Source organism: Colletotrichum siamense (assembly GCF_013390195.1).
Source record: "Colletotrichum siamense strain Cg363 chromosome Unknown KSG_Cg363_contig03, whole genome shotgun sequence".
NCBI classification, from domain to species: Eukaryota; Fungi; Ascomycota; class Sordariomycetes; order Glomerellales; family Glomerellaceae; genus Colletotrichum; species Colletotrichum siamense.
In genome coordinates, this window is record NW_023501016.1 from 5,063,926 (window position 1) to 5,087,117 (window position 23,192).

Genomic DNA, 23,192 nt, shown 5'->3' on the forward strand with positions numbered 1-23,192 from the left:
ATAGCCCTCGCTGCAACTTCTTGAACGCTTGAACGAACCGACAGGTCGAGCATCGCTGCTCGCGATCCTCCTCCTCCTCTCCCCCTTCGCTCGAAATCCACGCCCTCCCTTCGCAGACGCAGCCATGCCGCCCTACACGAACATCCAGTCGCATCGCGACTCCCTCGAGCTCGCCTCCCTTGCCTCCTCATCTCGCGCCGAATCCGTCGTCTCAGACCTTCCCTCCTCGAGGCCCTCCATCTCCTCCTCGCGCAAGCTCTCCTTCGAGGCCGAAGACCCCCTCGATGCAGCGAACCCTGCCGCCAGCTCGAACCGCCCCAATCGCCATGACCGCTCCTACTCAGTCTCCTCCGGCTTCGACTTCGCCGCCAACCTCTTCCCCCTGAGCTCCACCGCCGGCGCGGGGGCAGGCGGGTACGCCCCCATCGGCGCCCCGACCTCGACAGCGATACAGAACAGTGGCCTCGGCGGCGGCAGCTTGGAGAAGCACAAGATCCTCACCTACATGAACGGCTTGAGTCTGATTGTCGGTCTCATAATCGGCAGCGGCATCTTCTCCAGTCCCAGCCAGGTCAGCTCTAAGGTTGGGTCGCCCGGCGCCGCCCTCGTGGTCTGGGTTATCGCCGGCGTGCTTGCTTGGACAGGTGCTGCGAGTTATGCCGAGCTGGGCGGCGCGATACCCCTGAACGGCGGCGCGCAGGTCTACCTTGCGAAAATCTTGGGCGAGATGGCCGGGTTCTTGTTCACGTGGGTCGCCGTGTTGGTTCTGAAGCCCGGTAGTGCGGCCATTATCGCCATCATCATGGGAGAGTATCTGGTCAGGGCGGCGATAGGCGCAGAGGCGGAGAGCCTGAGCCCGTGGATCAACAAGGCGGTCGCCATGGTGGGGTTGATTCTGGTCACGCTCATGAACTGCGTGTCGACGAAGCTGGGCACGAAGGTGAACGACTGGCTCATGTTTTTGAAGTTTGTCGCCCTGCTGGGCGTCACCGTCACCGGCATTGTAGTCGCGATCACGGGGACCACCTTGACGGGCAAGGCCAACATGGAGTGGAAGACGCACGAGTGGTTCTCCGGCACTTCGACAGATCTCTCCAACTGGGCCGTGGCTCTGTATGCCGGTCTCTGGGCATACGACGGCTGGGACAACGTAAGATTCTCTCCCTGCACCGAGGTGGCACACCTTTACTAACATGCGCAGACAAACTACGTCGTCGGCGAGTTCCGCAACCCGAGCCGCGATCTTCCCCGCGTCATCCACACGGCGATGCCTCTTGTGATCCTCTCATACGTTCTCGCCAACATCTCGTACTTCCTCGTCCTCCCTCTGGCGACGGTCAACGCCTCCAACACGATTGCCGTCCAGTTCGGCGCCAAGGTCTTCGGCCCCGTAGGCTCCCTCGTCCTCGCCCTCATCGTCTCGGCATCCTGCTTCGGCGCCCTCAACTCCTCCACCTTCACCTCCTCGCGCCTCGTCTACGTGGCCGGAAAGGAGGGGTACATCCCCTCCATGTTCGGCCGCATTGGCCTCTCCCCATCCGACTCCCACTCCGTCCAAACCTCGCGCACTTCGCGCGGGCGCGTGGCCAACATGCTGATCCGTGCCCTCGGCGATGATGATATGGGCCTGTTCTTCACGCCCGTGTGGGCGCTCGTGCTCAACGGCGTGCTCACGGCGGCGTACATTGTCGTCGGCGAGTTCGGCACCCTCCTGACGTTCTACGGCGTGGCCGGGTACACATTCTACTTCATCACGGTCCTGGGTCTCATCATCCTCCGCGTCCGCGAACCGCAGCTCGACAGGCCATACCGCACGTGGATCACGACGCCCATCATCTTCTGCTGCGTGTCGCTCTTCCTCCTCAGCCGCGCCGTCTTCGCGCAGCCGCTACAGACCGTCACCGTCGTGCTGTTCGTTGTCGCTGGCGTGCCAGTGTACTTTTGGCGCATCCGCGGCCGCGATCAGCAGGTGATCAAGCGCGAGACGAGACATGCGGGACATGAGGAGCGGCCCTGGTGGCAGTTTTGGAAACGGTCGTAAAGCCTTTTTCTCTCCCACCAGATTGAAAGCATCTCTTAGGCCGTTCGCGGGTGCGGTTGTTTGATTAGACCTTTCGTTTTGCACAATGGGAACAAGACGTTTCCGTCTGGAGCATTGGAGAGGGGAGTATATATATATCTATGGGCGGTTGTGTTTCTCGAAAAAAATGGAGTTATACTTCTCTTTTGGAAAACAAAAATAACCAGGCAACTTGGAAGCGCGCGCGCGCTGTGTTTTTCTTGTTGCTTAGGCGGCTGGAGCATCATGGGTGGTGGGAAGAGCTGTTTATGAAAACATAGCCGTTGAGTGTGGTAGAAGACGGACCCGAGAGGTCGCGCGGCACACGGAATTCTGTTCGACGACACCGCGTCGTCTGGACCCCCAGGAAGGGAACAGAAAACACAGACGCACCTGTACTACTTACTTGTCTTGTAATTGAAAGCAATGCATATACATGGGGGCTACGGGACCGGCCTCATCTTTTTAAATCCCATGCAATCAATCAGCGTCGCGATTTCCAGTCAAATGGGTGAAGTTCCATGATGAGTGACACTATTAACCACTGTTTGACAGCCAAGGTGTGTGCGACGGAAGCGGGCAGCTAATAAGACGTTATTGGGTATGGAGGAGTTCTGCGGACGAAGTTGGGAGGGAACAAATGAACCAGCGAAAGCAGCCACTGTCATCAACGACAGAATTAGTCAGTTATCATGAGGATATCCTCAAACCAGTCACAGAACCACCACGCATTTTCAGAAAAAGTTTTTTGAACATCGCATTAGATTGCATCCTATATACTACAACCTAGTCCTCCTTTTGTGGAAGCACTATGCAATGCCGATGCATAACTCGAAATTCAACGCTTATATATAACACTTAAATATCCCTCACTGGGTATGATGCCATCATCCTCCACGTCTACTTCTTCTCACGCTGGCCGTAGGCCTTGGTGGCGTAGTCGCCCTTGTGGACGATGAGGTCCTCGGGCTTGTAGTCCTCCTTGCCGCTCAGGTAGCTCTCAATAATGGCCTTGGTGCCGTCGGCGTAGCGCTTCTGGGCATCCAGGGAGGTACCGGACATGTGGGGAACCATGGCGTTGCCGCCGCCGAAGGGGTTCTTGGCGGTGCGCAGAGGGTGGTCTGCGGGGGCGGGCTGGGGGAACCAGACGTCACCTCCGTAGCCGGCGAGGTGGCCAGACTTGAGGGCGTCGGCGACGTCCTCCTTGACGACGATGGCGCCACGGGCGGTGTTGATGAGGTAAGAGCCCTTCTTCATCTTGGAGATGAGCTCCTTGTTGAACATGCCGCGGGTCTTCTCGTGCAGAGGAGCGTTGATGGTGACAACGTCGCACTGGGCGAGCATCTCCTCGAGGTTCTCGACGCGGCGGCAGCCAATCTCCTTCTCCTTCTCGGCAGACAGGGGCTGGTAGTCGTAGTAGAGGAGCTCCTTGCAGTCGAAGGCCTTGAGACGGCGCAGGACACGCTCACCGATGCGGCCGATGGCGACGGTACCGACGACCTTGTTCTCGAGGTCGTACTCCTGCTTGGCAACAGCAGCGACGTTCCAGTCGCCGCGCTCGATCTGCTCGTGGGCGGGAACGAAGTTGCGGACGAGGACGAGGATGGTCATGACGACGTGCTCAGCGACGGAGACGACGTTGGAGCCGGTGACCTCGGCGACGGTGATACCGCCGTTGGTCTTGTTGGCAGCGTTCAGGTCAACATGGTCAGAGCCGATACCAGCAGTGACAGCGAGCTTCAGGTTCTTGGCCTTGGCGAGACGCTCAGCGGTCAGGTAGCCAGGGTGGAAGCTGGGGGAGAAAAGCGTGTCAGTCGTGGTGGAACATGGTGATGCAGCTGATGTCGGTCTGTACTCACGGGGTGGTGATGATGATCTCAGCGTCGACGAGCTCCTGGTCGAACTTGGAGTTCTCGCCCTCCTTGTCGGAGGTGGTGACGAGGGTGTGGCCCTGGTCCTCGAGCCACTTGCGGATGCCGAGCTCGTTCTCGGTGGTGCCCAGAAGGCCGGGGACCTGTGTGGTTTCGAAGTCAGCCCAGAAGCTCCAGGGATGGATGCGATGCACCCCGCATTTGGTAGTTTCGGAGGGTCATTGCCAAGAGTTGGGGCAGAATGCCGATGTATCAGCGATCGACCTCCGAGCCCCGCACCTCCCGTCATCCCCGCACTAGCTCTCTGCAGGCGAGACATCCTGCTTGAGATCACGGCGGGGCACAGCTCCGCGCGAGCTATCATAGTGACGTTTCTTGGTGGTGAAGGCGCGGGTGTGTCGGATGCCATTGTGGGAATCTGGGAGAACAGGAAGTGAGATGGCACTTACGTCCTTGGCGTGCTGGCCGCCGTCGTAGAGTACTGCGAGAACCTTGACCTGGTTGTGGGGAGTAGTTGTTAGTGTGCGGACCGAAGAAAGCTGGCCAGGCAGTTTGCGAGGAAGAGCCGTGGAGGGAGCAACGGCTCTGCTGATGGCAGGCCGAGCCAGGAAAGATGCCTTGGAGGACGAGTGAAGTCCCCGAGAGACAGAAGGGGCAAGAGTGCGAAGGTTGCGAGAGAACAATACCATTTTGAAGATGTGTGTAGAGGATGAGCTTGTCGAGACAAGAGATGTGGTGTTGAGTGAGGTGGGAGGTGGTCGTTATATAGAAGAAGAGATGAGAGCGATGTAACAGATCCGTAGACTCGGGATCTTGCAGACTAGGCTGATGAGATGTGTTTGTATGAGATGAGGATGAAAATAGGACACGGAAAAGCGGCTGGTACAGGTTTATTTATGCTTGCAGGCATCACCGAGAGGCCGGGATGAAGAGGGCGGGGAACATGACCGACAGGAGCAAGTGTGGTACATGGTGTACATGGCTGAACGTTCAGAAAGAGGCAATACAATCCGACGAGCGCTCGTCTGCGTGGTCTGGGCTGGTTCGATGTGCCAGCTTCTCCTCTCCGAGCTGCGTGTCTGCCTCCCGCCCGTTGTCCAATGTCGGCCGTCCTCCACCTCTCCGAGATGCCAGATTCCCATTGCCCCTCCTTCCCAGAGTATCTCCTTGAATAGTCAGCCACTCACACTCGGACGGAAACATGAAGGTTCGGGAAGGCAGCGAGGCTGGAGCATAACCGGGAAGGTACTGCTTGCTAAGACCCAGCTAATGGGAGGAACATGGCATGTAAGTGCGGCAACTGACGAGGAGTGAGGAGGCACGCAAGCACGGCATCTCGTCCGACAGGAAACGAAGATACCGACTACCCAGCGAGAAACGGTGATCTCTGGCTGGCTAGTCTCGTCTCTACCTAATTAGCCACACTCACTCTGCGAGGAAGTGAGTGAAGTATCCAAGTGCGGCAACGGCTTCTGTCCATCTGCACCTCAGGTTTCTTCACTGCAATGCACACTCACTACTAATTACTATCGATTCGGGATCTCCAAATCACCCTCTGGCTAGGATGCGTGGGGTAATCTGCTCGGCTCCCCCCATTGGTCGCTCGCCCAGCCGCCATGGTTCGTCCCCTCCACCCGAGCAACAAGCTGCCCGCTTCAGTTGGCAGCACCTCCCATGGCGATGAAACGCCGCAGTCCCCGGCAAATCTTCAACTTCAACGTTGTCTGCAGCCATGGAACATTGGTCTGCCCTGCGACCAGGGCCGCCATCCACCTCGCTCGACCCAGATACCAAGCAACACCCAATTGGCGTCTGGCGCGTACCCTTGCAACGCACGACAAGGCTACACGACACGCCCGAGGAAAGACCATCGACAATCAACAGCAGATGTCGTCCGTCCATCCATCGTGGCTAAGCAGAGGCAGATGCAGGTCAGAGTGAGGGGTAAATGGACCTTCCAACCTGGCATCATACGTCCGCTGTTCCATCCAACGCGGCCAGATCCCATCACCTAATACAAGAAATGCAATCCAATCGTTATCCGCCGCTACCAATTGATCGTCTGTTACCATCACACACACCACCAGCTTCCTGCATCAAGAGCACGCCGCTGTCCTCCCAATCCGCCGCGTGTCTGCGCAAAAGAGAGGCCGGCTGTCGGTTTCCAGGGGCCTGGTCGTTTCTAGCTGCGTCCTAGCTCCCTCAGGCCATGCACAAATCAGCACTCATGCGTCCTCGGGTGGCTAGTACGGAGATTTGTCGTCAAGCTTCGAGCCCGAGAGGTGTCTTGTCTCCACGGTGATGGCTCGGCGATCTGTCGGGTTGTACAATGAGGGGTAGAGCTTCGGCGATTGTTGGCGCGTGCTGGCTGCTCGCGCCGGCACCACACCTTTGTGTCCTCGGAGGCACATCCGTCTAGCGACCGTCGGCATTCTGCGCGGCCAGATGATGCAGCTTGCGGACCTGGTGCGGATTACGGCCAGGCGCTGGCTTCCAGCTCGGAGTTTCGTCATCTTGAGGTTATCATGATTCCATCGATGGGTCGGCCTTCAGAAGGCAATGGAATCGGGGCCCATCGAAGACGGCATCATACGGCCCAAACTTGCCGTGCCTCTTCATGCTTCCGTCATTCCAACAGCACAAGGACCCGCGCGGAGCTTCGTGTCCCTGTTCTTGCGGGCCCGTCGCGCCCTATCGGTCCACAAGCGCGGAGCTCAACGGCTGCGACGGAAACCGAGCGGGGCCCTCTGTAGTGAGGCTACATATTACCCAAAACAGCTGTGATTAAATAACAACGGGCGCTTGGTCTAGGGGTATGATTTTCGCTTCGCATCGTCGCTTCTGCGCGCTGCCAATTGTGAAAGGTCGTGGGTTCAATTCCCACAGTGTCCATTGTTTTTGCATTTGTCTTCAACTTTTTTTCCATTTTTGTCATTTGCCGTGAATCCTGCTTGACCAAGCTTGAATAGTGTTGCTGGAAGACCTTTGTGACGTTTGACAGTGCATACGAATGCGGGGTAGCTATCTAATATGACAGCTACTGTGAGATTTCTCAGACCCAGTTCTAGTTTGTCACCACAGCATACGTGCTGGAGGCCGGCCTCAGTAGATTGCTGATTTTGTGCCAGTTGAATCTCAACACACCTACTGCCTTGGAGCCAAGAAGCGGGTTGTTCTGTTCACGTTCCACTGCTGTAGATGGCGGTGTACTCATTGACGGACCAATATGAGGCTTTCCTAAATCGTTTCCATTTCACTTTGAATTCTTTCAAAGCGTGTGAACTAGTCGTGATGTAATCTTGTGATCAATCATTCGAGAGAGGCCCAGATAGCAGGGCAACTTCAGTTTCTTTTATTCCGAAAACGTGAATGTCCAGTTCTGATCATTGCAGTTGTCAGATACATTAGCAATTCCTTTGCGAAGACTTCACTCAGAAGCAAGCGCTCCCGAGATACGCAATCTGAGTATGTTCCCAAGTCCTGCTGTGTTACACCACTCCATCAGTATAAATTGATTTTGCGGAGTTCTGGACATATATGAAATATGCGCTCTATTTGTCCTCCCGCTCTGTTACTCAACTGGCCCACGCGCTGCACGAAACGAATGTACAGAGACTGAACTGGCTTGAGCTGGGGTTTTGAAGCTATAAAACCGAGATCAGATTGCTAGCTAACCACCATGGAAAGTCAATCTGAGCTGACAGTCACATGAAAAAGCGCGAGAATGCGACTCAAAATGAGTGACGAAGGTGGTGGTGCGATGGCTAGAATGCCGTGTGAAGACCACATTTTCGGATCATGGAAATCTATGGCATCGAAAGATATTCCCATCCAAACGTCATGGCTCCTGAAACCTTCGCCATCGACCTCAGCCATTGTAGATCAGACATGTGCTTGCCCTACCTATGGTACAAGACTTTCAGGCCATCACAGGCTTTGGATCTGTTGGTAATTTCGACGCACGCGAAGTTGTTGGACGCTCTAGATCCTTCATCTGTCCTGGCGCCGTCCACGGAAGAACATGGCTGCTGTCTCTGCAAACTCAATTACTGATCTCAACTACCGAAGGCGGCTGCAAACAACTGATTTCATGTTCCTGGATCTGCATGCCGTGTTTGGCGCCTCAACAATCATGCACTCTAGACGAGCCACCTGAACCTTTTTCCCTGTCATCAAGGTTCTTCCGAGGCATCACCAATGTCTTATAAGGATTGATCTCATTCTTTCCAGATGCCGGGTGACTTTTTGGAGCACGCTCGACTCATCTCTGCACTCGTTTTATCTCTCATCCACGTAGTCCAAATGGGTTTCAGCAAGAGGTCGGGACTGGCGGTTGCCATCCTGCTCGTCCAAGGAAGTTTTGTTTCAACACAAACTATCGTCACCGTGACAGAGACCACTGGTATCTCCACAAGCTCCTCGAGCTCTTCGACTTTCACGAGCTCTTCCGTCAGCTCCACCTCTTCTGATCTCACGACTTCGTCCTCTATTCTTTCGACTCCCTCTGGCTCCACGACTTCCTCCGACCCCGTGACCTCGTCGGAGAGCCTCACGACTTCTTCTTCTGTCCTTACGACCCCATCTGGCTCAACGACTTCCTCCGATTCCGCAACCTCATCGACGAGCGTCGAGACATCTTCCTCTATCCTTACAATTCTTTCTAGCTCATCAACCTCCTCCGACCCCGTGACCTCGTTAAGCCTCACAACCTCCACTATCCTCACGACCCCCTCCGGCTCGACAACCTCCTCCGACCCCGTAACCTCGTCGAGCCTCACGACTTCTTCTTCTGTCCCTACGACGTCCTCAAACCCTACAACCTCGTCGAGCCTCGCAACATCCTCCCCTGTCCCTACTACTCCGTCTAGCTCGACGACTTCTTCTGACCCCGTAACCTCTTCCAGCCCCACGACTTCTTCATCTGTTCTGACGAGCTCGTCTAACCCCACAACCTCGTCGAGCCTTACGACTTCTTCCTCTGTCCTCACTACTTCCTCCAGCCCAGCAACCACTTCTAGCCTCACGTCTTCTTCGTCTCTTCTGACGAGCTCCTCTAGCTCTACGGATCCCTCTGTACCCACAACCTCTTCCTCTGTCCCCACGACTTCTTCCGCTCCTACGACCTCCTCTGTTCCTACCAGTTCTTCTGCCCTCACAACCTCTTCTGTAATTTCTACGACAACCGTTGGTATCACAACATCGTCTGCTCCGACGACGTCCTCGGTTCTGACCACCTCGTCTGATCCCGCCACGACGTCGTCCGCGGCTACAACATCGCCTGCTCCTACGTCGTCTGCTCCCACGTCGTCTGCTGCCCCTACGACTTCGTCTGCTGCCCCTACGACTTCGTCTACTGCTACGACATCATCTGCTGCTACGACATCATCTGCTCTTTCAACATCATCAGTCCCTACGACCTCGCCAGTCCCCACGACATCATCTGTTCCTACTACTTCAAGTGATCCTACTTCTTCATCTGTTCCTACAACCTCATCTAATCCCACAACATTATCTATCCCCACAACTTCATCTGTTCCCACGACTTCATCAGTCCCTACGACTTCATCAGTCCCTACGACTTCATCTGTTCTTACGACAAGTACCTCTACGACATCATCCGTCCTTACATCTTCTATTCCTACGACCTCTTCCGGTCCCACAACATCATCTGTTCTCACAACATCGTCTGTCCTTACATCTTCTATTCCTACGACCTCCTCTGGTCCTACGACTTCCGGTCTCACGACCTCTTCTGGTCCTACTTCTTCATCTACTCTCACTACTTCGTCTAGCATCACAACCACAACCCCGGCTGGCTCCGTTTCAACTGTCCAGGGCGAATATGGATGCTACACCGACTTCGGCCCGAGGTCAGTCGCCAATGTAGAGACATTCTCCAGAATCTATTCCATCACCACGCCCGTCACCTACTACAACTACGTCACCCCATCCAAGGTGACAGTAACTATCACTCCTACCGGGGTGTCCCCTACCGGCCAGACAGGTCCCGCTACCATCACGAGCACCCTGACTCTCACAACTATCACCAGCATCACTGCAGGCACCTTCGCCACTGTGCCAGCACCAGCAGGATTCACACCTCTCGCATCTGCCCTCGTCCGTGACAGTGCCCAGAATGTTGGCGGTGATTCTTCTCACGTCGAAGAGCGTTCTGTAAGGCAGCCTCTGGTGCTTGGCCTTAACGCCAACAATGCTGCCCTTGTCGCCGACCCTCCCCTATTCCCTCAGGTTGTCCACTGCGAGCGCGTCATTCGCATCTACACCACTACCACGGTGGACAACACCATCACTGGCGTCTTCACGACGTTCGTCACCGCACCGACGCCTAGCCAGAGTGTCCCATCCGTCCCTGCGCAGGTCACCACAACCACCACCACGTACGCTACGTCGACCGTCACTGTTGCATCGATGCCGACTGCGACGCTTTACGCAGCTTGCCAGTCCGATAACCTGGTCTCGCACGTTCCTGGCAGACGCCCCATCGTTCAAGCGGCCAACGATTACAGCATCACCCGTGAGAGACGCCACGCCGACTCGGCCTACGCCTGCTGCGTCTCGTGCCAGCTGGAGAACGGCTGCACGGGTAGCTTGTACTACCGCGGCGCATGCTTTACCTTCAGGCCTTCCACCGACACCCGCGGCAACCCTGGCGATCTTCGCTACGGCCGCAGGGCCAACTTTGATGGCGCTTTCGTTGCCAGCAATGGCAAGTGTGGCTCTTGGAGGCTCTCTCAGACCCCTCCGACTACGGAGTGGGAAAACGAGCCTTTCGTTCGAAAGTGAAACCCGGGAGCAACCTTTCGCTGAGCATGTATCGCTAGTCTGTAGACCTTCAGCGCCATCCACATTAGAATTAGAATTACCATAGCATAGAAAATAACAAGGTGATGAATTTGGAAATAAATATGTTGATTCGAGGCACACTTACAAACGCTGCTGACCCTTGGAAGTCTCCCGGGGCAGCCCCGGGTCCGGGCCGTGCCTGCTTCCAGATACGGAAAGTGGAATGGTGACCGGGGCACAGTGCGAACTCACTGCTTTCTTGCCCAAAGACGCTTTGGTGCACGGTGTCTTCCACCAGGCCTGCCCTGCCAGGCAAAGAAGCATCGACGACTTCTTATTCTCACGACGCGCAGTCCAACCTGCATCACGACTTCAAACTGTCATTCCATTCCGCGACTCGTCGATTAATGATGCGCTACTTTCGCGGCACAGCTTACCAGATGGACGGTTCGTAGGATCGCGATGCACAGGGGTTCAGGGATATCGAGCCCTGGGCCTTTCCTGAAGCTTACATTGGCATATGAGGCTAACCATAATGGCAGCTTGACCGTTTTGTCGACTCCATCAGAAAATGGGTACAGTTGCGATCACCTCAAATACCAGTGATAGCTATGTTGACATCCAGAGCGCCTGATTGCCTAGGGAGGATGGACTCCTCGACTTATGAGGAAGAAATCGTGCCGCCGGCAACGTACTGTTGTTCCTGGAACGATCACATCATACGCATCATACGCAAGTCCGGCATTCTGAATGCAACCCCTCCATACCCCTGGTCCGAAGGAAAGCTAATCTCGAAAAATGACGATTCAGAGTCAGTTGCGAGCCGAAGCAGGAACCAACAAGAGCGACTGATCAGCAAGTGACATGACAGTGCCCTTGGAAACCGCCAGGGACGCGGGCCACTCCCAACAAGATGCTGGGTAGCACTGCCTTTGCATGCAGAACATTTTCGTGGGGTTCTCGACTAGGCAGCCGTTTAGGAGATTTAACGGCGGCTAAGTACGGGACGGAAACCAAAGTCCTTTTCCAGTGCCTGGGTTGAGAACAAAACCCACGCAGTCCGCCTTGGCTGTCTCCTTTCAACCTCGCCTCCGGGACTCGCGACCGGACTGTTGGGTCACGATCACGCAAAGAAGGATTCCGTCGATCCTTTTCGCCTCTTTCTGTTTCTCGCCACTCTCCACCTTTTTCGCCGGCCCCTCAGCTGGAGCTTCCTCTGAAGCTTAGGATATCAGCCCCGCGTCTGCGTCTGCATATCACCCGCCCGCAGGCTGAGCAGACTCAGAAAGAAGCAGCAAGACGAAAATATAGACATGCACAGCGCAGTCTAGCGCTTGCCTGAGCATATCGTCTCGCGCTCATCCACGGAAATAACGATATGCAGACGACATCATCATTGGCCGAGCGAAGCGCTGCATCGTATGCAGCTTCCAAGTAATGCGGACATAAAATTCAGCGGCCGCTGCGATTAAATCGATAGGGCCACGAAAAGGCGAATGGACCAATAGACGACCACTGCGTCCTCTGATCGAGGCTACGGGCGCTCTGGAATCGCAAAGGTGTCTGGGGTCGAGCGGGAGACAGAGAGCCGTGATGGGGGCTGGTGAAAGTGAGGCCCAGCATCTGTCGAATGGGCGTCGAGAAAGGCACGAAAGAGCAGCAGACTGCGGACCCCAAGCCCCTGGGTTGGGGCACTGATCCCGGCAGGTTTGTCGCTTTTTTGGATATTTGCATTCAGCTTAGCCCCTGAAGACGCGCTGTATGACGGCCCCAGGGTTGCATCGCCCCGTACCTAGATTGGTCTTGGCGATCCTTTCAGGCAAATTCGTCCTTATCCACGCAGCGAGGGCGCCTTGGTAAGTGGTGACTGAAGACTGAAGCTGGTGGTCACTGGTCACTGAAGGTGGGCAGCGTGCGGGAACTGTGAGCTGGCTGAGGAGGAGGTGAGGTGCTGCTGCAGCCCAGCCAGCCAGCAAGTTGGCACGCCGCACCTCAGCCCGCTCGCCCGCTGCAGCCAGCCCGCCATTGTCTGCATCCTGGAAATGTCATTTCTCGGGCCCTGGGCAACAATGCGTCGTGGACTCGTGGGCCGTCGATCGGACAAAAACATTCCCCATCCACCTTGCAACGGTACCCGGCTGTCGTCTCCTCGCCTTGAGTGCTTGCTCGTGCTCCTTTCCTCCTCTCTGGCTCGGCTTGCGGCATGCTGCTTGCGACAGCTTCATTCCCAAACACACCACACAGGAGTGAGTCGTGCGCCCGAGCACGGTGAAAATGGCGACATTGGACCCGAATGCGTGGTATCGCATCTCCGAAACACGCGTCGACAACAGCACCGGCCCCTTCGCCCTCAACCTGCAGCTGCGCACCGAGGTCAATGGTCTCAGAGTCCATCCGATAACAGGTGGAACAGCGGCCTGGCAGTTCCAGCCCTATGGCGATGTCAAAGGCCGCTACCTCATGCGCCTCGACCAGACCGGTGTGAAGGCGCAGCTGAGCGCATGCTACGACTCGGGCGAACCAGCCACGGGGAACACCATTGCTTGTATGAAGGAGTCTTCGACGGACGAAGCTCAGTTGTGGGATGTGTCTGACTTTGGGTCGGGAACCTTCAAGTTTGTCAACGTGAAGAACGGGACCAGCTACGTGCTGGACGTGCACCCGAAAGACAACCTGTTCATGTCCAACGAGATCGACGGGTCTGAGGGTGTCGCAGAAAATCAACTTGCTCAACATTGGGTTTTGTCAAGCGTTAGCGCCGTCAATGACGGCGCCTACTCTACCATTTATTCTGGCGTGAGTTTGACTCGGGAACCGAGCACCAATCGAAACGGGAGCCGCTAACCAGGTGGTGCAGAACGTTGCTGTCAGCACTAACTCAGCTGCGCTTTCATCCTCTGCAACTACCACCACCCGAACAACCACAACTTCCACCTCCACAGGATCGACACAAACATCTTCGACAACAGGGACTGCGTCCCCTGCCGACGCGATGAGCACGCCCACCGCGACCAGTACGCCGTCCAAGGGGATTTCAACCGCTGCCGGAGCGGGCATCGGCGTCGCTGTTGCGCTCAGCGTCGTGGGATTGATAGGGGCGGTGGCATTCTTCTGGTGGCGACGATCCCAGCGACCGAAAACGAAATACAGCGAAGTCGAAGCGAAAAACGGCGAGCACCCCGACCGAGGTTCTTCAATAGGCATTTCACAATCTGGCGAGAGCGCGCCTTCTTCATTACATGGCGTTTCCCCGACCGTAGGAGTATCGAGCTTGAATGCATGGCAGCCAGCATCATCCGTCTCCGTGCCGCCAGCATCATCCTTCGTCAACGGGCAACCGCAGCAATCCGGATACTACGCCCCGGGACAGCAAGCGACCGGCGGTCAACAGGGTGGATATTATATGGATCACCAACAACAGGCCATCGGGGGACAGCAAGCTGCCGTCTACGCCGGCGGGCAGCCGATGACTATCACCGAACAGCAGAATATAACGTATGTGAGCGGGCCGTCGCCAGTCACGGGGGGATCATATGGCGGGCAGCAATCAGACTTTGCTGGCGGAGACGGGCCGATCGCATCACTTTATGGGCAACGACTTCCGCCGACGACCAGTCAGACACCAGGCGCTTCGATCTATGGACAGCGAAATGCTCCGACGGGCGGATCCGCCTCGCTCTACGGACAATCAATAGGGCCAACAACCACAACCGCTCCTGCGGTTCCCCGTCATCAGTTCGACCATCCGACGGCCGCTGCCGAATTCGCCCCTGGAGCAGCCAACACATCGGCACAGCGAAACGTTTATGGCGCCAGCCAAAACCAAACCAGTTCCACAGTTAATCTAGCGGATTTTGAGCCGATGCCTCAGCCACACGAACTAGAGGCTGCGGAGCGAGAGATCGTGCGGCGACAACACGAGCTGGGTACCTTCCACCACGGCCCGGATCTTTCTCTGAATGAACAGCCAGCAAAGGCCCCGGAAGCCCCAAAGGTTGAGCTGAGTGCTTATCAGCATGGGCCCGACACTTTCTCACGGAACGAGGCCAAGATGTTGGGAGCGCCGACGGCCGAGCTGGGAGCATACCAGCACGGCCCTGACACATTTGAGAACGAACACGAAGCCAAGGTCCTGGGAGCATACCATCCCGGGCAAGATGCATTTACGCGGGAGCGCGAGGATAAGGTGCTTGGCAGCTTTCACGACATGATGAAATTGGCAAAACCCACAGGGCGGAGTGCAGAGCCGCAGTCGTATGAGATGAATCCCATACGGCCTACGAGGGGAGCACATGGCGACACAAACAGATGAGGTGTGGGAACAACCTTACACATCGCAAAAGCGAGAATCTTTATCACCGAGTACGAAATGTGGCCTCTAGGCGGAGGGGCTCAGCTGAGCAACACCCATGATACCCAGACAAAGACCCGCACTGTCTTGTCTCAACCACTGCGGCCATTCAGCCGCATGAGCCACTCAGTCAGCCATGTGGCTTGACTGCTTACACTGCCTCGGGGGACACTTGAATCCCATGCGCAGGAATACAGATGCGTCACATGGTCAACCATTAGCTGCAAGGCTTTGGCAGACGCCGACAGAACTTTATCACAGCCGCCAGCTGCGATGTCTGAACGCTCGAGGTCGCAGTAATGGAACGAGTCATTGAACCAGACTCAGCGGCGCCTTCTGCTCGACGCATCCGACACATCGTCGGTGTCACGCAACCGGCCTCAAACCATCACCCGCCGACACAGAGCTCGAGTGAGGGACGGTTTTCAACCGACCAAGCGCACATCAAGTCCCTATACAGGGCAGACTACAGAGGCAAATATATATCCTCACACAGTGCCACTTCTTGCAGATTTGCTTGAAAGCATCTAAGAGAAGACACAGCAGGTCGTCATCACGACTTCAAAATGTCAAAAACATAGATATAAATGAAATCTAATAATAATTCATGAGAATCAAGACATTCCCAATCCAGTTCTTAGGTCCTAAGGCTACCGCCGCTCACAAACTCGGGCCTGGTCATATGATTCTGTGTGGCGTGTGCCTTTTCGTCTCTCAGCTTTGGGAACATGTGAACATAGCCTTCTACTCGTGCAGGTCGCATACGTCACCGTTCTGTGCCAAACCATGGCATTCCGTTAGGCTTATGAGCTTCTTCAGACGAGTTCAACCTCCATCAGGCGCATCTCATTCAGTTCTGCCGGTATTCATACCAAACGTCACTTCAACTCATCCGTCCACAAGCCGACGTTCTGGATACCTGTTTGAGCTCAGGTGATGTTTACTGAGGGGCCACCCAATATAGGGACTGGAGACGATGGTGCCTTGTTGAGTTTTAGTGTCCTGTATGCATTGACCGATGCTGCTCGTGGGCAGGTGTGCTCTCGAAGTCGTTAGAAGGAAACCCACGATGAATCATGCCGCCCAACATCACGCTCGAGAAAGAACGTGTGCTGGTTGTCTGTCAAGGTGCTCTCACAAGGCTGGCTGCGCATCAGATCTGGCTGTTCTCCTCGGAGCCTGAGACACCCCTCAGTCGAAATTGAATTTGCGAGCGAAGGCGCCTCAAAGATTCAATGAAAAAGCAGTCCTGCTGTTCCCTCCTACGCGGCAGTGTCCTAGTCTAAAGTCACGCGCCGTCGCGATGACGTACCACGCAAACCATCTCGTCAGCCGGATGAGCCGCGGATGCTGAGCACACACAATGTGAGCATCTACTTCGAACCTAGCGTAAATGGATTGATAGTTTGCTCTTAACGACGGGCTATGTGATGGCCAAGACTGACAGGACTCAAGACCATCTCGGATACATGACGCTTCTTGCTGCTGAAGAGGCCTACGCCGAAACATTCAAACTTCCAGGGAGAGGACTTATTCTCCCTCGAATACACGAAGCTTCCGGAAGGAAGGAACATGACGAGGAGAATGCGACCAAAGCATGCCGGTGTATGGAAGTCCCTTTTCAGGATATATATCACTGGTCTCGTCTATCCTCGAGAGAATAGTCCTCTACGGAGAACGATTTATGGAGCTGGCTATTTGTGCTTGTAGATATTTCGTGATTGCTTCTCGAGAGTCGAGGCATGGGCAAGGGGTTTCTTCCAACGACTTTTGGAAGAAGGACACGAACAACGGTCGTCGCTCGTACCTGGCTCATGGGAAACCAACACAGCCAAGGAAGACCTGTGGAGTCCTGGCATGATAGCCATGACGACAACCAGAACGTCGGTTCATGGGTTCGCAACTGGGGCACTGCAAAATGCCTGGGAATAGTGAATTGGCATATTGAATGATAGCGAGACGACGATAGGACGTGCCAACATTTCCACGTCCCCGGAGAGCTGCAACAACGATGGCGAGCCACCTTATCCACATTCAAGAAATTTGAGATGGAGTCGTCATGGTTGTGGTTGTGGTTCTCTGAATAAACGACGATATGGCGAGCATCGAGCTGGATCAGACCACACATGAACTCAAGGCACCAGGCTTTTGATGAAATGGACCCATGGCGGATTACTGTTGTCTTCAAGATCTACCCTTGGTAGATCCCTGCGGTCGCCCTGGGAACCTAACAGCATCAAGTAGGTGATGGAGGCGTTGGTGGACTTTGTCTTGCTGCGTGGACAGGGCGTGGTTTTGAGAAGCAGCCCCAAGATGTCCACGTGTAAAGTGGAACGTCACATATGAGAAACGACATGACCGGCCCATCCAACATTGAGGGACTCGTACATGTATGGAAGCACGTCACCTAGCTTGCTACCAGGAACGAAGCAGACCAACTTGGTGATCTCTCTAAACTGCAGCAAGTTTTCCTAGGTCCTGGCTCATTCGTGTCAGATATCTCGACGAACACAGATATGAAGGCCAGTCAATGTTAGCAGACAAGATAACACTCAGAGGAGGCAATAATCCACGGTTCAAATGGCCACTACGGTCCCCGCGCGTTCAGGACAAGACGGATGACTTGACGACACCCATTATGTTGCCACGTAGGTTTTGAGATTCATAGGTGCAAATCCGTTTTAGTCAAAAGATACCATTGTGGTCTCTACCGATCCCCAGGACACACCTGATTTCCGGACTGGTCACGGAGGCAAGCCGAGTGGAAATCGGGTCATCGGAGGACGAGTCCGGCCCCAATCTGCAGTGCAACCTCAACCGGTACGGGTTCCACCCGGCGCCGAGCACCGATTCACACCGGCGGCATCCGGGGTCTCACGGACTAGAACGCGTGGTCGCCGCGAGAATCAACGTGAGTTCAGAACCAAGTATCCAGCCCGCGTCGAGCGTCGTCAGCTCAAGCTTCTTCACATGAAGCCTGAAAGTCAAAGGAGGCATGATTCACCGAAGACGACCGACAACAGCGAAAGTCGACGAAAGACATCCCGAGGCAGCTCCCTTCCGAACCCCTCATCTCGTCGGTCGGGAGACCCTCGGCAAGTTTCGATGTTGATATCCCCCCCAACCTTCTCCAACCGCAAACCTGATCCCTGTCCTTGCAGCTGAGATGGTGTTTAGCTGAACCTCTCTCCTTCTCCAGCATTTATTTGACTTCAAACATGTGAGATGGGGGGAAGTTCGGTTGTAGACGGTGATGCCAATACTTTGATATTGGTACGCCGAACTTGATGTTCGCACCCCAGATGTTTCTTCTGGCTCTGAGGGAGGGGGCGTAGCTGCATCGACAAGTCCAACCTCTCCCCGGCGAAAGCTTGTTGGAGATATCTCCCCCAGAAGGGTGGTGGTGTTGTTCCGCAACACTCACCATGCCGTCCCAACCATGCTACTTGCATAATTGAACATAGCATGTGATGAGAGAACCTGAAAAAGAAGAAGAAGCTCTCCGGCCTGTCTGCAGAAACGGAAGCTGCAGACGAGCTGACCAATAGAGGAATCTGCCGGAACGTAAAGCAAAACACGAGGGAGCATTGGCTCATCTCGAGATGGGCTGATATCACAAGTTCTTTTGTGATGACGAGCGCTTCGAACACAAACGGATGAGCTGTTCATCAGAAAGATGGTGAATTCTTCACCTCGGGATGGCACCTCAATCTCCAACGGCGTGTACGCCTCGGTTGTGCAAAGAACGCCACTTTACGAGCAGCACATGTAAGTCACTTTTGGGGTAAGCAAAGAGCTTAGCTGCAAAGCGAGGCAGTTGCAGCAAAGGCTGTCTTTTTGCTCTCTCTTGCGTCTTCTTGTCAGCAGGGCCGATATCGCTGCAGCTTCCGAAGAGTTTTGACACCAGCTGCCGTGATATCAAATCCTTCTCGATAGAGAAACAAGCTGAATGGGATCCCAAATCTGTAATTCACGGGCCTGACTGCCAATTTTAGAATTGCAGATTCTGTGAGGTATCTGCAGGGTTTGCGAATTACTTGCCCTCAGGGTAAAACGGCTCGCAACTGAGGGGTCGAGGCCCTCGACACGCGGGCATCTGTCAACCTCGATGCTCTCCGTCAAGACAAAAACTCTCGTGAGGAGCTCCTCTTGCGAACCCGGGAAGAGTCGGGGAGACCGAGGAGGGGGCTCCGGGTCTACCCTACAGTTCGTGGGGCACATCGTCGTGGTGGTCAGGGTGCGGTGTGGGGGAACTGGAGTCTTGGACGAGGCTGTGGACGCACAAAACTCTAACCGTCACGATGGCGGACAACCTAGCATAGAAATCGACAATTTTCAATGGAGGTGCGGACTCGGGCAATGTCCGAAGTTCTTCCCCAGAGAAAGAGCTTGTCAGAGGCGCGGCCCAATCAGGAGCAGCAATCTGGACTTGATCTTGCATCTGGCAGTCTCTCGTTGGTGCCCGAGAATCGAAACTGGGGTAGGCGTAGGGAGGACACGCGGAGAGTGGTGGTGAAAAAATGGTTGGCGCGCGCCAGAGGGGGGGACCGGTTCCGAGTTACGGAGACCAACGGAGGTATACGGAAGACGTGACAGCTCCAGGGTTGCATCGTGCGGGGAGCGACGCCCCCGTCGTTAGCTCCATGCGGGGCCGGGGAGGGGCGGTTTGACGCTCTAGCTCCAAGCACCAAAGAGCCGCTGGTGGAGCGAGCTAGCGATACCGGTCTGGGTCGCGTTCCCACGCACTTGATGAGGAGGGTGAGGAGGCGGAGGAGCTGGAGGAGAAGGTGCGGGATGGCTGACCATTTGGCAACACGATGTGCATCCCGGCGTTTAACCGCTCCTCCGCTAGGACTCTCACCTCACGACGGCGAGACATGCTGGCTGTGTTTCTCCTGCAAGAGAAGAGGTGAAACACTCGGATTTTGTAAGCAGTGTGTTTGCAAGCACCGGAATGTGCAGAGGCTGAGAGCTATTATGTAATGTTAGGTAATATATATTGAGTGCAAGACTCATGTGCTCGACCAGCTGAGCTGAGCTGAGCTGGACAGACAAACCTCACAGGCATGGCCAGAGCGGTGAGTGAGAGCGCGGTAGTCGACACAAAGTGTTGAGTCCCTGGTGGGAGGGGTTAAGGTTGACGCGTCTGATCGTTGCTGACAAGAAGCTTGGCGGTGGTATCCAGACGCCAAGTTTGCCAAGGCGAGGGCAGGATCGCGGACGTGAAGAAGGTTGTCTCAGCACGTGCGATAGTCTGGGGTGAATCAAGATAAGCCCAGGCGATTGCGACCGCAGTGTCTCGGAATCGTCTGAACCTCGCAATTGCTGCTTGGTAGTAGTTGAACTGATTTTTCTGACTTCTTGCGGGCCAAACTCGGGCTGTTTTTTAACGTGCGCGGCGAAGTGAGGGCCAGAAGCTTTCATGAGGAGTCGAAGCTGTCTGTACATTCGATGGCAGAATTGCGCAACATTTATCCGTAAATTGCCTTTTCTGGGGGAAGGGATCTGCCTGATTGCGTATTTCAAGTTACGCCATCGGCGATGCAGCACCGATCAGAGACATGGAGATAAGAGGCGTTGGGAAGTCGGTATGGACCGTCGGCAGCAGGGAGAGAGCTTCAGATAGGTTCGAGATGGAAGCGCAAGGACTGGAGGGCGACCAGGGCGGGCACTCGAACGCCATGAAGTGCGAAAAGTACCGTGGACATTTGAACGTTGGCGGCAGGCGCGTGCAACAAGGACGTTCATTTAACGTGGTTTCGTCTGAAATTTCGATCTCAAGACCCGTCAACGGTGAGCACCCGTATCGTCCAGTGAGATCCAGAGCGACAAGTGAGCATAACGTCTTCTGGGTGCTTCAAACCTTTCGAAACTGTGATTTTCCCAGCGGGTTCGTGTTTGAGACGGGTGGAGAGCGGGCGGGCGTTGTGTGTGAGGGTGAGGATGCTAGTGAGTGATGAGCATTGGACGCGTGGAAGTCCATGTTTCAATTGGCAGAGGATCCTCATCCGGACTGCGATGGACGGGCTGGAAAACGGGGTGGCAGATGGAGGTGAAGTCGGGAGGCAAGGAGGGAGCCCGGTCGGAGCAAGGCAGAGAGCCAGGCGGGCGGGCAGGGGTCGGGACCAGGGGGTCGGGGGCGACAGGGGGCTGAAAATTTTGGAGCCAGGCCTGGCAGTCGGTACCGGTGGGGTCCGCCGTCAGCGCGCGTGCGTTGTGGACCCGAATCGCTGTGGCTTGCCGCTAAGCGGGAATCCCTGTGGAGGCATCGGGCAAAGTCGGGAGGGCCTCAAGTTTGAGGCTTGTAGGGAGAGTCATGTTGCAGTCATGCTGCCCATGCAAATGTCTCGTGTGTCTTTCTCAGTGTGTCCTTCGTACTTTGCAGTACCTGCCGTTGTTTGCGGTTTCTGTCCCTTTCTTTTCCTTATCTTGATGAAGAGACGGGGAGCTCGAGATTTGGGGGTTACGGTCCACCTTGCTCACGGGATGGTGGCAAGATGGTGGGCAGCAAACGCCGCCAAATCGGGTGCTCAACACGAGTTCCCCGAGGAATAAGCCCGAGAGATATCGATATCCCATCTTCACCGTGACGTATCCTGTGCTTCCAGCAGGGCTGGGAAATCGTCTGACGAGCCGTTATCCCGCTATCCCGCAGGCAACGATGGGGGTCGCAGTCGCAGTCGTTTTTGTCGGTGGATGCTTTGGGTATCCGCCGCGAGGGTTTGGATTTCGCGAGCGTCGTCTATATTCTGGCTGGGCTTCTCCAAATTGTTCAGTCAAAAATTCCAGAAGACGTCCAAGAACATGCCAAGGGGGGGAAAGTATCTGCAGGCACCACACACCGTCGCATTAGTGAGTGATACGCCATGCCCCAAGCAAACAGGGATCACGATTCCGACGGCCGACCCGGGCCCAACAGGCCGCCGTGGACGTGGACGTGGACGTGGACGTGGACGTGGACGTGGACGGTGTGCAGCCCAGTCCTGAGTCTCCAACATTTGCTCACGGACGACGGCTGGCCTTTGGAGGACAACGGTTCGGGACGCTGTGACAGAAACTAGCCTGAAGAGGGCAGCAGCCAACAAATCCCAAGGCCGTCATTGGCTGGGACTTGAAGGTTTGCCCTGTCTGCGCGGTATTGCCGTTTCAATAGCAGCCTTTGGGGATTGTTAAACTCTTGTTGCCGCTGTCTCTGCTGGGCTCGGACGTGTTGCTTTTTCCCTTGCAATAGTGCGACACACAAGATGAAATGACCGGCGACACACAGATATGCGCTGTTCGGGTGTGTCAGCCACGGACGAGGCTTCGTTCATCTGGTGTTTCGTGCCGAGAGTGGCATATTGCCAGATGGGGAATGCGACGTGCAAGGCATTGGTCAGGCAAGGCAGCTGCGAGTGTCGTGTGCGCACGGAGGTGAGGTGGGTGAGTGCGAGAGTGGTTCAGCCAAGTTGGGCTCCGACCCGGGGACCGTCGGACGGCGGATTCAAGAATCGAGGTTGAAGGAGTTCCGGACGGGGCTGCGCCAGGAACAGCTAGCGTCGGCGAGTTGTCCGGCCGGCGATGGAGAATGTGCGAATATTCGTGGTTGACGGAGTCACGAGTGGGTGGACTGTGGAACGCCTCACGAGGAAGAAAAGAGTGGATTTGGAGCATGTCGTTTGTGGTGGAGAGAGAGTGAAGGGTGAAGGTGTGAAGTGCAAAGTACCTTTTTTTTTTTTTTTTTTTTTTTTTACGGGGGGCGGATGCGGATGCAGATGCAGGTCGAGACAGGGTCGAGGGTGTCCAGGGCTGGAGGGACAGGACAGGAGATGCGCCTGCGAGCTGCATGGCTGACGACTTTGGGAAGGGAAAGTGCCGACAGTTGACACATTTGGATGTTGCCTCCAGTCACTGCCCAAGGTTTGGGCCGACATCGCGCACTTCTCACCGGTTGGAGAAGGTGAGGGATCGGACGTCCCAACAAAACGCGGACCTACCTCCAGCACGGGGACTTGCTACTTCGTACTTACACATTGCATCGTAAGTAAACAAACAGTGACTACTAGTCAACCAACTGCCTTATGTCAGTTATGACCACCTGCATCTGTGTTTCCAAGGCAGAGAACGA

General features: G+C 55.4%; 4 protein-coding genes across 4 annotated transcripts; 3 read left to right on the plus strand and 1 right to left on the minus strand.

Annotated features, from left to right (window-relative positions):
- Positions 1 to 124: 124 nt before the first annotated feature.
- On the plus strand, positions 125 to 2,041 carry Slc7a6-1 (Y+L amino acid transporter 2; the record flags this gene model as incomplete). Its single annotated transcript, XM_036637172.1, has 2 exons — positions 125 to 1,150; positions 1,202 to 2,041. 2 exons carry the CDS (start codon positions 125 to 127, stop codon positions 2,039 to 2,041), a joined length of 1,866 nt encoding a protein of 621 aa, XP_036498919.1.
- A 918-nt stretch (positions 2,042 to 2,959) lies between these two features.
- Positions 2,960 to 4,619, minus strand: aciA (Formate dehydrogenase; the record flags this gene model as incomplete). Its single annotated transcript, XM_036637173.1, has 3 exons — positions 2,960 to 3,851; positions 3,919 to 4,073; positions 4,380 to 4,619. 3 exons carry the CDS (start codon positions 4,617 to 4,619, stop codon positions 2,960 to 2,962), a joined length of 1,287 nt encoding a protein of 428 aa, XP_036497302.1.
- A 3,613-nt stretch (positions 4,620 to 8,232) lies between these two features.
- olpB-1 (Cell surface glycoprotein 1) lies at positions 8,233 to 10,734 on the plus strand (the record flags this gene model as incomplete). Its single annotated transcript, XM_036637174.1, has 1 exon — positions 8,233 to 10,734. The coding sequence occupies one exon, from the start codon at positions 8,233 to 8,235 to the stop codon at positions 10,732 to 10,734; it is 2,502 nt and encodes an 833-aa protein (XP_036497303.1).
- A 2,274-nt stretch (positions 10,735 to 13,008) lies between these two features.
- On the plus strand, positions 13,009 to 15,046 carry CGCS363_v005326 (uncharacterized protein; the record flags this gene model as incomplete). The annotated part of the gene is made up of 2 exons (XM_036637175.1): positions 13,009 to 13,530; positions 13,592 to 15,046. The coding sequence occupies 2 exons, from the start codon at positions 13,009 to 13,011 to the stop codon at positions 15,044 to 15,046; spliced, it is 1,977 nt and encodes a 658-aa protein (XP_036498914.1).
- Between the last annotated feature and the right edge of the window lie 8,146 nt (positions 15,047 to 23,192).